The 17091-nt window shown below is 38.1% G+C and overlaps 1 protein-coding gene across 2 annotated transcripts; it reads left to right on the top strand.

Moving 5' to 3' along the window:
• The first annotated feature begins 747 nt into the window (after window positions 1-747).
• On the top strand, window positions 748-8182 carry LOC119775314 (gastrula zinc finger protein XlCGF57.1-like). Of its 2 annotated transcripts, none has more exons than XM_038273246.1 (2): window positions 748-1009; window positions 5882-8182. In XM_038273246.1, the coding sequence occupies exons 1-2, from the start codon at window positions 862-864 to the stop codon at window positions 7786-7788; spliced, it is 2055 nt and encodes a 684-aa protein (XP_038129174.1). In that variant the 5' UTR covers window positions 748-861; the 3' UTR covers window positions 7789-8182. The 2 variants fall into 2 exon arrangements, with proteins under 2 accessions (XP_038129174.1, XP_038129175.1); XM_038273247.1 differs by having other exon boundaries at window positions 955-1093.
• Window positions 8183-17091: the final 8909 nt, after the last annotated feature.

Here is a 17091-nt window from a genome sequence, read left to right as displayed (position 1 = left end):
AAAAACACCTGGTCTCCTTACATTCAGCCACTCTTTCATCATCTCCTCAATGAGGTGGTCTCAAAAGTCGCAGTTACAACACACATAGGGCGCACCGCACCAAAGGGCGCACCGCACATTTTGAGGGAAAAAAAAAGACGTTTAAGTGCGCCTTATAGTCGTGAAAATACGGTACTTCTCATGACGTTACACTATCAAATTGATCATCAGAACGTAGATCTACATTTAAAGATTAGTTTTCAAAGTTCTGAGGTGGTCGCCTCACATGATAGCTAAAGGTGTCCAGTAGTTGACAACAGTCAAACTGCATTTATCAAAAGTCTCTGGATGATGCAGTATCCTGTCCCTGTCATGATTTTAAATGAAAAGTCCCAAAATTGTCCTTTTTGACGGTCTCCCCTAATAATATCTCATCAAATGATCTTGTAGAGACATTTGTAATGATGTTGTGATAGAAACAGACGTACAATGCTTATTTTGACAATGAATGTAAAACAAGATGGAATTTATTCCAAGAAGGTTAAGAGAGATATTTGTTTTGAATAAGTTGGTTTAGTTATGTTAAACTGGTTGTCTAAATCGAAATCAAGGCTAGATGGTCATCCCACAGGATGTTCTAACACTTCAGATGGCAGTAAAACATCAATAATTGAAATGTTTGGAAAACTAAGGTTTGGTTTGTGTGCTGTGTTGGTTTTTCCAGACCGCCTGCAGGATTATGTTGGAAAAGAGGAGGATTTCTCTGACCAGCTGCTCTGTGGACAGGAGAGGAATTCCAGTTTGGACCGAGAGGAGCCAGAAGCTCTGCAGATAAAAGAAGAGCAGAAAGAACCAGAACATCTATGGACTAAAGAGGAAACCATGGAGCTCCTCATAAGTGAGCATGAAGAGCAGCTTGTTGTGAAGCAGGAGACCGAAGACCAAATGGAGGAACCTTTCCAGTGTTTGACATTTGAGGAAATCTTTCCAAAAAAAAAAAATGTGATGGATCACATGAGCACTCTCTCAGGTGAGAAGATTAATCAATGTATGTCCTGTTGAAAAAGCTTCTCTCAGAAATTAATTCTTGTTACACACATCAGACTTCATACAGGTGAGAAACTATTTTCCTGTACTATTTGTTAACAAAAGGTTTACTGTAGAAAATTTTGCCCTAATGAACATATGAGAATTCACAGCGACGAGAAGCCTTTCTCCAGTTTTATTTGTAGCAAACAGTTTACTCTAAAAGGTAAGTTAACTGAACACTAGGGCTGTCACAATAACCGCACCAATGAAATATGGCGATATCAAGAAGCTCACCGCGCTACAAAACCAGCCACCGCCATCACCGCATCTTGGGACAACAGTTGAGAAGGAAACAATGGCAGCTGCACTGATATCAAAACCAAATGTTATTTCGCTCCTTTGGGAGCATTTTGGTTTTCATCCAAAGGAAAAGGGGGAGCCAGACAATTTAAATAAGGCAATTTCTAAAATCTGCAGCAAAATGGTTCAAGTAAAACGTGGAAACACAATGAATTTAAGGGCTCATCTAGCTAGCTACCACCCAGCTGTTACGGAGCGGCTACCGCCGCCTCCTGCCACACAGAGTCGTGGGGCGGCTCATGTTGGTGCCAGCCGACAGCTTGGAGTCGGCGAAGCCTTTGCTCGAGTCGCTAAGTACAGCAGAGACAGTGACGGACATAAACAGCCGTGGTTACACGGTACCGGGTTGAAGAAATGGTGCCATTTTCCACTGTGGAGAAACCTGCATTCTGGTCGCTCCTCCGAGCGCACCGTCCCAGAGGGTTTTCAGTGTCGCTGGAAATGTTGTCATCCCTCTCAGATCCTCTCAAAAAGCATAAGGTTAACATGCCGGTTTTCCTTGCCTGCAACAAGGACATGGCTGAGCTTTAAATCACCGTCATTTGTTTGTGTGTGTGAATTAAGAATTATGGTGCCTTTTACATTTAATTTTGTATTGGCATACTTAAGTAAAAAAAACATAACAAAACAGGCACTTGTTTTTTTTTTTTATTAAAGATGCTGAAGTCAAATTTGCCTTTAAAACTTCAGCCTTCTTCTGAATTTTGTTAAGTTCAGTCAGAGAAATGAGGCATATCTGTGCCATTACTGCCCTTTGATCTTTGTTCAACAATATACAAACACATTTGGGAAATAAATAGATTAGAATAAAGGAAAAAAAAAGATGGTGCAATAATATCGCATATTTCGATATTTAGCTTCCTTGAATAATCTCAGGGGGAATTCCTCAACCGCAACAGCTCTACTGAACACATGAGAATTCATACTGGTGAGAAGCCTTTCATATGCCTGTCCTGTGGAAAAAGCTTCACTCAGAAATGTAATCTTTATACACACAACAGAATTCATTCCCCATGATCCTTTCTGCTCTCCTCACCTTCTTCCAGTCTGAGGCGCTGCAGCCTCCACACCACACAGTGAGACAGCTGGTCAGAACGCTCTCTATGGTGCTTCTGTAGAAGGTGGGGAGGATGGGGGGGCATGTGGGCTCTCCTCATCCTCTGCAGGAAGTCCAAGCACTTCTGTGCCCTTTTGACCAGTGAGGTGATGTTTCCAGTCCAGGTGAGGGTGTCTGTGATGTGCACCCCCAGGAATTTGGTGCTGCTGACCACCTCTACAGCTGAGCTGTTGATGAGCAGTGGAGCGTGGTTAGGACGGTTCTTCCTAAAGTCCAAGATGATCTCCTTGGTCTTCACCACGTTCAGGATCAAGCTGTTATCTTTGCACCAGCCCACCAGCTGCTCCATCTACTCTCTGTAGTCCAGGTCGTTGTCGTCTCTGATGAGACCCACCACTGCGGTGTTGTCTACAAACTTCACAATGTGATTGGTGGTGAACCTGGGGACGCAGTCATGTGTCAGCAGGGGGCTCAGGACGCAGCCCTGAGGGGAGTCTGTGCTCAGACTAATGACATCAGAGGTGTTCTGTCCGACCCGGACTGACTGAGGTCTGTTGGTGAGGAAGTCTAGCAGCCAATAGCAGACCATTTTCCCATAAACAGCAATAGAAATGCTCTGCTGACTTAATGGAACCTTGTGGCAGCTGCAGTGGCATGCAGCTGCCACAAGGTTCCAGAGGACCTGCCATTAGTCTGTCCTGTCCCATTCTGAAATATGGGCTTGAATGTGAAGAAATAACAGTATTTCCTCACAACCCTGTCTTCTCTGATAATTTTTTTTTAATAACCTTCAAGATTTGCTGGTGAAGATTCTCAGTCATTCCAAAAAAGTAAAAAAAAACAATCCGCTGGACATTGCTTCCAAGTTTGAAGACGTGTCGCTTCCCTTCCTGGTGGCTTTTTCAATTCAAAATGTAAGAAATAGCATTGAGTTCAAGGTTTTATAGAGTGGAGCAAAAACAAAGCCTTCTTTTGGCTTGGAAAACATGTTTCAATTGGAGTTTTCCAAGCCAAAACAAGGCTTTGTTTTTGCTCCACTCTATAAAACCTTGTTTTTGGTCCACCAAAAAAAAGGTTTTCGCTCAGAGGTGTTCTTTTTTTTTTATTTCTCTTTCATCTTGATTGTGTCTCTTCCGGGTTGGTTGGCTATACTTTGCTGAAGAAAGGCTGTGTTTCATCAGGTTATGCTTCCTTAAAGGGGATCTGTTTTTTTTTACATTGGGCCCTTGATTTTAAGTTATTACATCATATTCTACTTACCCATATCAGTTTTGTGATATTTGGAGCTGTTCTGGAGATATTCAGAGGATATTCCATCTAAAACAGGCTTTGACATATCAATTCAATTCAGTTTACTTATATAGTGACAATTCACAACACAAGTCATCTTAAGGCACTTTACAGTTCAACCGGATCATACAGTCAAATTGGTTCAAAATTTTCTATCTAAGGAAAACCAATTGATTACATCGACTCATTGACTCAAATAAAATCCTTCACACTAAGCATGCTTGTAGCAACAGTGGAGAGGAAAAACTCCCTTTTAACAGGAAGAAACCTCCAGCAGAACCAGGCTCAGTGTGAGCGGCCATCTGCCGAGGCCGACTAGGGTTCAAGGAGACAGAAGCAGAGATACAAAAAGCAGCTGTAGAAGGCGGCCCCGTCCAGGAAACACACAGCCAGGCAGACGAGCACCGAGCCAGCTCCCATGCCAGAGGACGAAGAGAGCACATCCAGCCAGTCACGGTCAGGGAAACAGGACTACACTGGAAAACAGGCCGATCTCCAGCATCTATAAACAAGGGTTTTGATGGAAGTAGCACAGCTGATATTTCTCTCCAGGATGCAGTCACAGCCGAACAGGAACAGACGAGGCAAACCTACTATGAGAAAAAGCAGAGAGAGCATAACGTTAGAGATTGAACTAACAGATTCTGCAAAGTAGGAGAATAGAGAGAGAATGATGCAGAATGATGAAATGGGGGTCCCTGTGTCCTCCAGCCGTCTAAACCTGTAGCAGCATAACATTTTGGATCAGCTGAAGGCTTTTAACTACAGTTTGTGGACTTCCTGATAGTAAAGAATTACAATAGTCCAGCCTTGAAGTAACAAATGCAAGGACTAGTTTCTCAGCAACAATCCTGGACAGGGTTTTCTAATTTTTGCAATATTCCTCAGATGAAAGAAGGAAATTCTACAAGCCTATTTGATATGGGATTTAAATGACCGGTCCTGATAAAAAAACAACACCAACGTTTTTTACTTTATTATCTGAAATCAGTTTAATCCCATCCAAATGAAGTTACCGACTAATCAGCTTCTTTTTCAGAGACTCTGGTCCAAAGACTATAACTTCTGTTTTGTCTGCATTCAGAAGGAGAAAGTTAAGAGTCATCCAGGTTTTTATGTCTTCAAGACATGCCTGTAATCTATGTAATGGGTTAGCTTCATCTAGATTTATAGACAGATTTAGCTGAGTATCATGAGCATAACAGTGAAAATTAATCCCATGCTGTCTAATAATTTTACCGATTGGGAGCTTATATATAATAAAGAGAATTGGTCCTAGCACTGATCCCTGTGGTACTCCACAGGTAACCTTTGAGCATGTGGAAGATCTGTCATTAAGAGGACAGGATTTAGAGGATTTAGAGGACAGGGTTGCGAGGAAATACTGTTATTTCTTCACATTCTATGCCGTATGTCAGCACAAGATACAAAGTATGAAGATGAGAATATGTGGGACTATTCACATTTTGAACAAAGCCAATAGTGTCTAAGATAGCATTAAAGGCTGCTCTTAAGCTATCGCCTTCAATGTCAGCATGGATGTTAAAATCTCCCACTATGATGACCCTGTCAGTATTTAATACCAAATCAGAAAGGAACTTTGAAAACTCATCTAAAAATTCAGAGTAAGGACCTGGTGGACGATACAAAGTTACAAAACGAAGAAGCTTTCTTGCTTTGAAATTTGGATCAGGGAAATTAAGGGTTAAATGTTCAAAAGAGTTGTAGGTATTAACTGCCTTGGGAGTAATCAGTAAGTCAGACTGAAAGATTGTTGCTACTCCTCCTCCTCGCCCAGAACTTCTGGGTGTGCTCACATAATCCTCTTGCTGCAGCCAGCTTTCTGTAAGGCAAGATAAGTCAATGTGATTAACACAAATCAAGTCATTAACTAGCAGACTTTTAGAGGAAAGAGATCTTATGTTATAAATCTGCAGTTATTCAGATTTTGAAGCTTTAATGATAAAAGTGGAGGTCCAAAACTTGCCAGACAACAGTACAACTTTGACCGGTCTTTTGTGATTGTGGTTTCAGAGCTGCAGTGCATGCTAGGAGATGTAGTTCCAGTCTGTTTCTTTGTAGTTGGATTAACACAAGGATAATTTAAGTGATGTGTCCTTTCTATAACCACCAATAGAAACTCTTTCTGCTGGTTTTGTCTTTCAGACTGCCTTCAGGATTATGTTGTAAAAGTGGAAGATTTCTCTGACCAGCAGCTCTGTGAACAGAAAAGGAATTCCAGTTTGGACCAAGAGCAACCAGAACCTCTGCAGATAAAAGAAGAGCAGAAAGAACCAGAACATCCCTGGATAAAAGAGGAAACCATGGAGCTCCCCATTAGTGAGCAGGAAGAGCAGCTTGTTCTGAAGCAGAAGATTGAAGATACAGGAAAGAAATCTTTCCCATGTTTAACATTTGGAGAGAACTTTCTGAAAAATGAAAATTTAATGGATCACTTGAGAACTCAAAGAGGTAAGAAGATTTATGAATGCCTTACCTGTGGAAAAATGTTCACAACGAAATATAATCTTCATACACACATGAGAATTCACATTGGTGAGAAGCCTTTTAAATGCCTGTACTGTGGAAAATGCTTCATTCGGAAATCTGATCTTTATAGACACATCCGAATTCACTCAGGTGAGAAACTTGTTTCCTGTACCATTTGTAACAAGAAGTTAATTGACAAGAGTAATTTGATTTCTCACATGAGATTTCACACTGATGAGAAGCCCTTTTCCTGTACCATTTTTAACAAGAAATTTAATCAAAAGAGTAAATTGACTTTTCACACGAGAATTCATACAGGTGAGAAGCCATTTTCCTGCACAATTTGTAACAAGAGCTATCATCAAATTAGTAGTTTGACCAGACACATCAGAACTCACACTGGTAAGAAACCATTTCCCTGTACCATTTGTAAAAAGAATTTTACTCAAAAGATTAACTTGACTTCTCACATGAGAATTCATGCAGTTAAGACCTTTCAATGTCTGTCCTGTGGAAAACACTTCACCACTAAGTCTGATCTCAATAAACACGTGAGAATTCATACAGGAGAGAAACCCTTTTCCTGTACCATTTGTGACAAGAAATTTACACTTAAAAGTAATATGACTAAACACATGAGAATTCACACAGGTGAGAAGCCTTTTTCCTGCACGATTTGTAACAAGAGTTATCATCAAATTAGTAGTTTGACCAGACACATCAGAACTCACACTGGTAAGAAACCCTTTTCCTGTACCATTTGTAACAAGAATTTTACTCAAAAGATTTACTTGAATTCTCACATGAGAAATCATGAGAATCCCTTTCAATGTCTGTCCTGTGGAAAACACTCCACCTCTAAGTCTGATCTCAATAAAAACATGAGAATTCATACAGGAGAGAAACCCTTTTCCTGTACGATTTGTGACAAGAAATTTATTCAAAAGAGTAAATTGACTTTACACACAAGAATTCATACAGGTGAGAAGCCTTTTTCCTGTACCATTTGTAACAAGAATTTTACTCAAAAGATTTACTTGAATTCTCACATGAGAATTCATGCAGTTAAGACCTTTCAATGTCTGTCCTGTGGAAAACACTTCACCACTAAGTCTGATCTCAATAAACACATGAGAATTCATACAGGAGAGAAACCCTTTTCCTGTACGATTTGTGACAAGAAATTTATTCAAAAGAGTAAATTGACTTTACACACAAGAATTCATACAGGTGAGAAGCCGTTTTCCTGCACGATTTGTAACAAGAATTATCCTCAAGTTGGTAGTTTGAACAGACACATCAAAACTCACACTGAGAAGCCTTTTCCTTGTACCATTTGTAACAAGAATTTTACTTATAAGTATAATTTGACTTGTCACATGAGAATTCATGCTGCTAAGAATCCCTTTCAATGCCTGTCCTGTGGAAAACACTCCACCTCTAAGACTAATCTTGATAAACACATGATAACTCACACAGGTGAGAAGGCCTTTTCCTGTACCATTTGTGACAAGAAATTTACACTTAAAAGTAGTTTCACTAAACACATGATAACTCACACAGGTAAGAAGCTGTTCTCCTGAATAATTTGTGACAAAGGTTTTAAATGAGAAGGTAATTTGAGTATTCAGATTACATTTATTCATGCATGATGAATAAGTGTCTAACTGCTGTGACTGCCCTAACAGTCACAGCAGTTAGACACCAGAGGAATGAACAGTAGAAGCATTTTCCATGTTTGACTGATGATAAAATGTCCATCTAGAAACACCTTCACCTCATTACATGAGAAACTCACAGGTTAATGGTCTTTTTCAAGAAAAGTTTTACGAAAGCCATTAATTAACAGCTCTGTTTACATAGAAACTAGAACAGATGAGGTTTTGTATTGTAAACCTGGTTAATATTCAGGTCCTGGACGAATATGTGGATGTGAACATTTGAGTTAATTATTTTGGGGCTGATAAAAATTGGATTTAAATGGCAAAAACACAATTTCACAATTTATTACTTTTTCTGTAATGAACGGAATGAACAAAATAGTTTTCAATACTGTGCCATTTTCACATGGTGTGGCACAACTTTTTCTAAATGAATATATTCAGAACATTTTTGAGCCTTAGAAACTTTTAGCTGAATGATAAGCAATCGAGTGGATATATTCCAGAAAAAGGCTTTTATTCAGATGAAAATAAAAGCAAAGCCAGGACAGATTTAATGTTCTTTGCACAGTTTTGCTGTAGTTTTGGGAGGATTGTTTAAGATATTAGCTGCAAATGATCAGCATTGAGTTTTTCTAAAGCAGTATCTTGTTGGCTTAGCAATGCATCAATCAGCCCTGCTACGTGTGTTGTTGAAACCAGGCCCACCAAGAAATAACTCAGTTTAGAGGCTGGAGTCTGTAGTTCAGGTAAATTGAAGTCCTAAAATGATGAAACATGTTTGTTTAAAAAGATAAACTAGATTGATGATGTTGATATTTTTACTGATCAGTTTGAACCTGCTTTAACTCGGTAAAAAGCCTTTGTCTTAATAATGTATTAAAGAAATCTGACTCTCCTCTAGAAGTGTGAAGTTTCTGCTTTTTAAAGATTTTTGAAAGTATAATTTTCCTTTGAACTAATTCTAATAGTTTTGTTCTTGATTCTGTAGATGTTCTATTTACCTGCTATGATTGAAAGTAACTATCACCTATTTTATACAACTGATTTTATGGATTATATTCTGCTGTGGATGTTTTTAATTATTGTAATCACTTCTAAATTGATGAACGAGCAGCAATAAAAACCTCATGGATTGTAAAAATGTGTTTCTTTATCTGGTTTCATATAAATTAGAAACAATCTTTTTCCATGTTTTCTCTGATATTTTCAGCCAAACTAAAGCTGTAAAATAAATAGTTTAATGGCATTCACCTTCTGTCTTCTCCAGTCTTTCCTGTTGCTCCTCCATCAGCATTAATCTGTTTGCTTTTTAGAGCCTGAGTTCAAATCTGGCCATTGGATAAATCCTCCTTTGCTTGTTGGAGAACTTAGATCAGGAAATAATGTAGGTACGTATTCTGGCCCAGTTGGTTTGGCACCTGATAAAACAAGTGTTTCAGTTGCTATAACTGTGTGTGTCCAGAGCCGCTACAACCAAGCAACTAGAGGAATGAAGGATCTAACTATGGCTGTGTTCACAATGCAGCCTGAAGGGAACCAAATCTGATGTTTTTATTTATTAAAAATCATTACAAAATGCCAAAATGAAAGTTCAGCTTCACAGATGAACTCCAGAAAACATTTTTAGTCCAGTGGGAGGCTGAGTGCACCGTGTGCAAAGCTGGATCATTAGTTTCAGTGTCTAATAAAGGTGCTGGAGATCTCAAAGCTCACATGGACACTGAAAAACCTGACAAAGCTCTGAGAGGTGAGAGTTATTCTGCAAAGCTGACTGAGTACTTTGTTAGACCTGGGAACATTTGTTGAAGCTGTATTTTCTAATACAGAAGAGGTCATGTTTAGATTTTATTCATGTATTTTAAAAGAGTTATTAATTTTCTATTTTGTTACTGCTTGTTACAGGTTTTACTACAAAGGTATTTAGGTATAATAAAGCTGTTGATTAACCTTTGAGAAGCCTGTCTGAATCCGTCTGGAGGCTGGGCAAAGTGTCCTCTTTATGGAAATCTAAATATGCTCACCCTAATATATATACCTATTCTAAAAGAATTAGTTCTGTAGTTCCCATTTTTAAGCCAACTGATGTTTGCAGGAGCTGTTTTGAACTAGACTACAGAGGGACGGCAGCAGTTTATGGATCATGTTACTTCATGTTTTTGAACTTTATTAGGGAGATTCACTGAGCCTCCTGATGGGTTTTTAGGCACAAGACAATTTGGAGATAAAGACTCTTTATCTAAACACAAATAATCCAGTAGATTGTATGTTTGACCTCCTCTGCTATAAAACACGAGCATATTTACATAAAATAATGAGATTTTAAATTAATTCAGTCTTGTTTAAATGAAACTTTCAGTTCCCCACCATGTCCCCTTTTCTATGTTCTTCTGAAATTAATTTATGATTATAATAAAAAACAAAGTAATTCTGTTTTAAAAGTTACTGATAAATAGTACAGGTTGTGTAGTTTAAAGTACTTTAAGGCTGAAATGAATTAAAATAACCCAAACTGAATCAGCAGAGATGTCTAGAAGAGGGTCCAACGGGTCTCATCAGAAAGAACCAGAACAACATGCAGACAGCAGTGAGTGGGCGGAGCCAAGATACCTGGACAGGTGAGGAAGAGTTTGGACAACATCCTGAGGATCATTAAATGCTGAGACAGCATCTCCTCCCATCAGTAACTGGATCAGAACCAGGATAGATATCCTGATCACATCTAAAGCTTTGCTGTTTATCAATAAATCATTTTTCATCAGAACATCTTCTTCATCTTCCTCATCCATCAGAACATCCAGTCAAATTTATTTAAAGTTTTCTATCTAAGTAAACCAGTTGATTGCATTGACTCAAATACAATCTCTCACACAAAGCATTCTTGTAGCGACAGTGGAGAGGAAAAACTCCCTTTTAACAGAAAGAAACCTCCAGGCAGACGAGCACAGAGCCAGCTTTCATGCCAGAGGACGAAGAGAGCACATCCAGCCAGTCACGGTCAGAGAAACAGGACCACACTGGAAAACAGGCCGATCTCCAGCATCTATAAACAAGGGTGTTGATGGAAGCAGCACAGCTGATGTTTCTCTCCAGGATGGCGTCACAGCCGAACAGGAACAGACGAGGCAAAGCTACTCTGAGGAATAGCAGAGAGAGCAGAAGGTTAGAGATTGAACTATTGAATAATTGAATAATAATTGAATAATTGAATTCTGCAGAATAGGAGAATAGAGAGAATGAAGCAGAATGATGAAATGGGGGTCACTATGTCCTCCAGAAGTCTAAGCCTATAGCAGCATAACTATAGAGATAGTTCAGGATAACCTGAGCCACTCTAACTATAAGCTTTATCAAAAAGGAAAGTTTTAAGCCTAGCCTTAAAAGTAGACAGGGTGTCTGCCTCACGGACTAAAACTGGTAGTTGGTTCCACAGGAGAGGAGCCTGATAACTAAAAGATATGCCTCCCATTCTACTTTTAGAAATTCTAGGAACCACTAGTAAACCTGCAGATTGAGAGCGAAGTGCTCTGTTAGGAACATAAGGAACAATCAGATCTCTGATATAAGATGGAGCTTGGCCATTTAAGGCTTTATATGTGAGAAGGAGGATTTTAAATTCTATTCTGGATTTAACAGGAAGCCAATGAAGAGAATAAAATGTATTTGCATACCTTTTTAAATTGAAATAATTAATCAGAATAAGCAGTATAATAAGAATCTTTGCAGAGTAGTGGTGACCATTTCAGGTGTATAGTTGGAGAGTGAATTGTTGGCCGTTTCTCAATTCACTCTCCAACTATACTCTTTATGGGGACAGGTGTGCACACAGGGTGGGGTTCTATTTCATGAAGAGGTGTTTTTCTAAAGTAGCCTGATAGTTAGGGAAGAAGGGACTATTGATGTTGGCAGCAGTAAACAAGTCCATACTACTTAGATGACCTAAAATGGCGAACCAGCGTCATCACGGAGAAGGACTATGTGTTTTCACTAGTGTTGCGCCGATGCCATTTTTTGGCCCCGATACCTGGCTGTGCAGTATTGGCCGATACCGATACCATAATAATGTAAAATAATTGCCATCATGGCTTTGTCGAGCTGCTGCCTACCTTTGTGAAGCAGGAAAAAATCTAATGCAAAGTGAATCCAGTAGAACTTTTTATTGCCTACCTGGAATGGGTGACAATAGTTGAATAAACTTATGGCTCTCAAAATGGTATCTGTGCTTTATTTGTTGGTACTCGCCGATACCGATACCACCATTTTAGGGCAGTATCGGGCCCCCGTGCAACACTAGTTTTCACCCCGTGGTTCTTACTTTTCGTGGCTAAAAAAAAACTTTGATGGATTATTTTGACACAAGAGTTTATTTAATGGGAAATAGGACTGGATATTATTTTTCTGTGGAGTCTTACAGACAAAATGAGAATGTTTTTACCATGATCGCTCAACACCCGGCCGGCAGAGGAGGTAAACAAGGTAAGAGCTGGAAGTTATTAACCATAAATTCATGACAGGAACACATCAGCCTCAGGACCGGATGCTAATATCTCTGCAGTGGGAATATAAATCTGGTACGGTTCTACTGTTGATGCTCCTCCAAAATGTTATTAAAACCCAGAACAGCAGTGAGAAGTGATGGAGAGTTATGGTCAATGGATGATTTAACTAATAAATATAATGCCTAATCCTCATCCCAGGAATATGGAGAAATTATAAATGATATCCTAAAAATATTTATTAATTTAGTTCAAGGTTGCCTCAGTAATATCTCAGTGCCTAAAAAAAAAAACATATCCATGTATTGAGAACCAAATATCTTAAATTTGCTATTCCGCCTAAATATAAAGAGATTTATTTCTAAACTTTAAATAACATTTATCCTTCCAACCAAATCATATGCTCATAATTTGATTTTACTGTAGATAAATGTCGTCTATGTGAGCAAAAAGAGGAAATGAACTGAACATTATTGTTCTTTATTGTAATAAAACCCAAAATACTTTTATTAAGATTTTATTTAAGATTCTTAGTTCAGAACTGGTTACTCTCGAGATCCTTTAGGATAAATATTCTGTCCCCCTGAAATTTGATTGTAGTGCCCAAGATAAACAAATAGAATTTATAATTAATATTTTCATTATTATGGACACATTTTTCATACACATAAGTCTTAACTCTCTCTGCATAAGACATTTTCTCAATGACAGTGGAGATTGGTTATCTGTTGGTGAATTTAGCTTATTATATAATCTGGATTGCTCACACGCTCAGTTTAAAGCAGTAATGAATTCTGTCCCCACTGCAGTCAAACATCTGATTCAAAATATAAACAATCAGCTAACCTTCATTTACCCGCTCTTCAACTGGTTGGAGTTAACCTTTTGGACCAAAGTAATTCTAACAAACGGATACATCAACATCTGACTCATTTTATATTTCCTCACGGACCAAATAAAAACTCCATCTTTTTTCTGATTCAGAGGTCAATCAGTGGAGAACTGCTTACCTTAAATATCCTCTCAGTCCTGAAGCTAAAGAAGTTCATTTAAAATTCTTAATAACATTTTTCCATCCAGGGAACATTTAAGACAAAGATTCAACTTTGACACTAACAGCTGAACCTTTAGTGACGACGACATTGAAACAACAGATCATCTCTTCTTCTATTATTTACTCACTGGTACATTTTGGAGAAACTTTCAGGACTGGATCTCAACCAAACTTTCCCTCCATCTTCCCTTAGAAAGAGGATATAATATTTGGAACCATCCGCAGAGACAGAAGAACCGACCTCATTCTGACCAACCTGCTGATCTTTGTGAAATTCTTCATCCATTCCTGTAAATGGGCTGATAGAAAACCTGACTTTTCAGCCTTTAAAGACCTTCTAATGAAAACCACTTTAGAACCTTAAAACAGATCAAATCCAGCATGGATTACAGCTCTTGGACACCTTTAATGATCTGAATTCTTTAAGAACTTATGCCCCTTTGTCTCATTCTGTTTTTGTCGGTCTGCTGTCCCTCTGATGTCTGAGAAATTTGTATTTATATTTTTATTTTTTATTACTGTCTTATAATTATATGTGTTCCTAAAGCCGTGCGTACACTGTGCGAGTTTTGAGTTAATTTTCCAGTCATGTGAGAATCTTCCAATCGGGCCGACTTTCAGCCTGATAGTGCGTCATGAGTCGTGTTGTGTACAGTGTGTTACGAGGGGCGATCAGCCTCTCACAACCACCTCCCGATCAGGAATGGGGAGGTTGGGAGATTTTCTCCCTGTTTGATTTTCTCCCAACCGTCGTGGGCAAATCGCTCAGTGCGCATTTGCAAAGAAGGATTCTTTTTTTTCTTTTTCCTCTCAGATGTAAACACAGCAGCATGGCAGGGATGCAATGAGTGAAATGCAGTTCTGTCTGTAAAATTGTAAAATCATAGTAGCCACATTTGTTCCTCCATGTCTTTGTCCAATTATGTCGTTGCCTCTTCTTTTTAGGACTTTCAGCAAAAAATTGATTTCCTTTAGAAGAGGGGCAAAAATTGATAACGTCTGAGGCCTCGCTACCGTAATACCACGTGACCGCTTTGAGAAGTGGTTAAGAAAGCGCAAGAATTTTGCCAGGTATCTAAACAGCCTCAGGATTCAGTCAAGTTGTGGGATTTTGGAGGCGAGCTGCTGTCAGCTGGATAAAGTTTGGATAGATTCTAAGAATAGATTGGTTAAAAAAACAACCAATCTAGTTGCCTAATACTATTTTGGTGAGAATAAACAATGTAATGATCTGAGAAAGCCACTGGACACAGTTTGTGTTAACGCGTTAGTCTTAAGTAGTATTTTCTCCAGAGTATGGTTATTTACTTAATTGCCGTCATCTGTAAGACACAGACTTTCTCCAGAAGTTGATGATTCAAGACCTGCCCTTGACTATTGAAAGTTGTGATTATACTTAATTATTTTTGGCTAATTAGACTAATTTGCATTGGTTTGCCCGAGAAAATATAGATTGGGTAAAAACGCTGATTTAGGTCGGTTTAGCCAAAAGATTGAACACAACTTCCGACCTGATTAAAAACCAAAAAATGTGGAAAAATTATGTTTGAATTAAAATGACTAACATCTTTCATTTTGCTCATCATTGCCCAATTTTCACAAACACTTTCACTCTCTGCTTTAGTTTATTTCACAAAAATGGCAGAAAAAATGTGCACCTTAAATGATTGTTCTAAGAAATTTTGCACAAAAATTACAAAAGATTGTATTATACACACCAACCATTAACAATTTATAAGGATCTTAAAAGGGGGAGAAAAAAGAAAAACAATTGCAAAAGGCTGGTGTTCTGATAAGGTGAAAAGTTTCTTTTCTCAGCGTGGTGAGAGGATTCCTTCCAAGGCTTGAAGGACCAGATTTATCTAGTGGACTAGGTTATAGCTAGAGGTCTCAGATAAAGGAAAACTCAAAATATTTAATCAGCAAAACTCAGAGCGGCTAGAGTACCCAATACTGGCAAACACTCTGAGGCCCTCCAGGCCAACAGAGAACCAATGGCACCATCTAGTGGATGCACGGAATGGCTGAAAAAGAACCAAAACAACCCCCACAAAACTGGAACCCTAACACATTCAGCCTTCTGGAAATCGAATAGCTCGTTATTATTAATCAACACAGTTAAGTAACAGGTCAAATTGTGGACTACCTATTATTGGTGTAAGGCCAAAAGTGAAAAACAATATTGTGTAAACTGGGAATTTTTTAAATTCAAGATTGGTCAGTATTTTAGGAAAGTTAGTTGTGATATTGAAAAAAAAAAAAAAAGAGCACAATAGGTTAGTGTGATTACAAGGATCACTCAGTTATGCCAAAACCTCCCTGACTCATTATCAGAAGAGGAGAACCTGGAGCTTTGTAAATTACAAACTGAATTAGATGACCTGTATAAACAAAAAGCCAAGGGAGCCTTTGTTAAATCGAGAACAAGGTGGCTTGAAAAGGGTGAACAAAATTCACATTATTTTTTTAATCTTGAGAGACATCATTCTAAAATTAACAGCATAAACAGCCTTAATGTAGACGGTGTTATGGTTGATAATTATCGAGCTATAGCTACTTATTGTAGTGATATTTTACAAAAGTTTTACAGCTCCAAATTGTGTCAGAGAACAGCTGACAACTTTTTGAATGTCTTAACAGTTAAAAAGATTTCTAAAATTTAAATGGAACTATATGACAAACACATAACCCTCAAAGAGGTAACAGGTGCCATCAAACAATTGAAAAATAATAAATCACCGGGTATAGATGGATTGACTTCTAAATTTTATAAGGCATTTATAGATGAACTTTCTGCCTTTTTTTTAGAAGTATTCTTAGAAAGTGTGAATAAGAAACAGCTACCACTGTAACAGCAACACTGACTCAAGGCCTAACTACCTTATTTCTAAAATCTGGTAAAGAAGCATCATTTTTAGATGATTGGTGCCCAATTTCTTTACTAAACAATGATTAGAAGATTTTTGATACCATCTTAGCCAAAAGATTAAAAATGGTACTGGATTCAATAATTAGTGAGACTCAGTCTGGCTTTATGCCCAAAGGACGCATAACCAACAATAACAGGCTAATTTTAGACATCCTTGGCTACCCAGAAATTGTATGTGACAATGGTTTATATTTTTACACTTTTTGATACTGTGGAGCATGAATTCATTTTACAATCTTTGAAAATACTTCGCTTTGGCAACTACTTTTACTCAGCTATTGTGACTCTTTACCAAAATAGTAATAGCTCAATTAAATTTGTAGGTGGTATGTCTCCAAGATTCAGCTTATCAAGAGAAATTCGGCATGGTTGTCTTGCCTCCCCTTTTTCTTTTAGTCGCCCAGCTTCTATCTGAGCACTTGAATGCTAGTTTAGTCAAAGGTATCTCCCTCTTTAACAAAAAATTACTTGTTACTCAGCTAGCACATGACACTACACTTTTTAAAAAAGATGAGAAACAAATTTCTGTTGCTTTAGATGTTATTGCTGGGTTTTTAAGGGCGTCTGGCCTATCGCTGAATTTCAATAAATGAGAGCTTATGGCAATCAAAGAATGTACAAGTACTGCTCTCTATAACATTCCTATTAAAAAGAGGTGAGATATTTAGGCATTTTGCTGTCAAAAGATCAACATACATGATGTGCCTCTAACTTTAATCCAATAATAGAAAAACACAAAGAAAATT

This window comes from Cyprinodon tularosa, unplaced genomic scaffold (genome assembly GCF_016077235.1).
Source record: "Cyprinodon tularosa strain WSP-4 unplaced genomic scaffold, ASM1607723v1 ctg867, whole genome shotgun sequence".
Lineage (NCBI taxonomy): Eukaryota > Metazoa > Chordata > Actinopteri > Cyprinodontiformes > Cyprinodontidae > Cyprinodon > Cyprinodon tularosa.
Note: the sequence above shows the minus strand (reverse complement) of the source record. Positions and strands in the feature narration are given on the sequence as shown.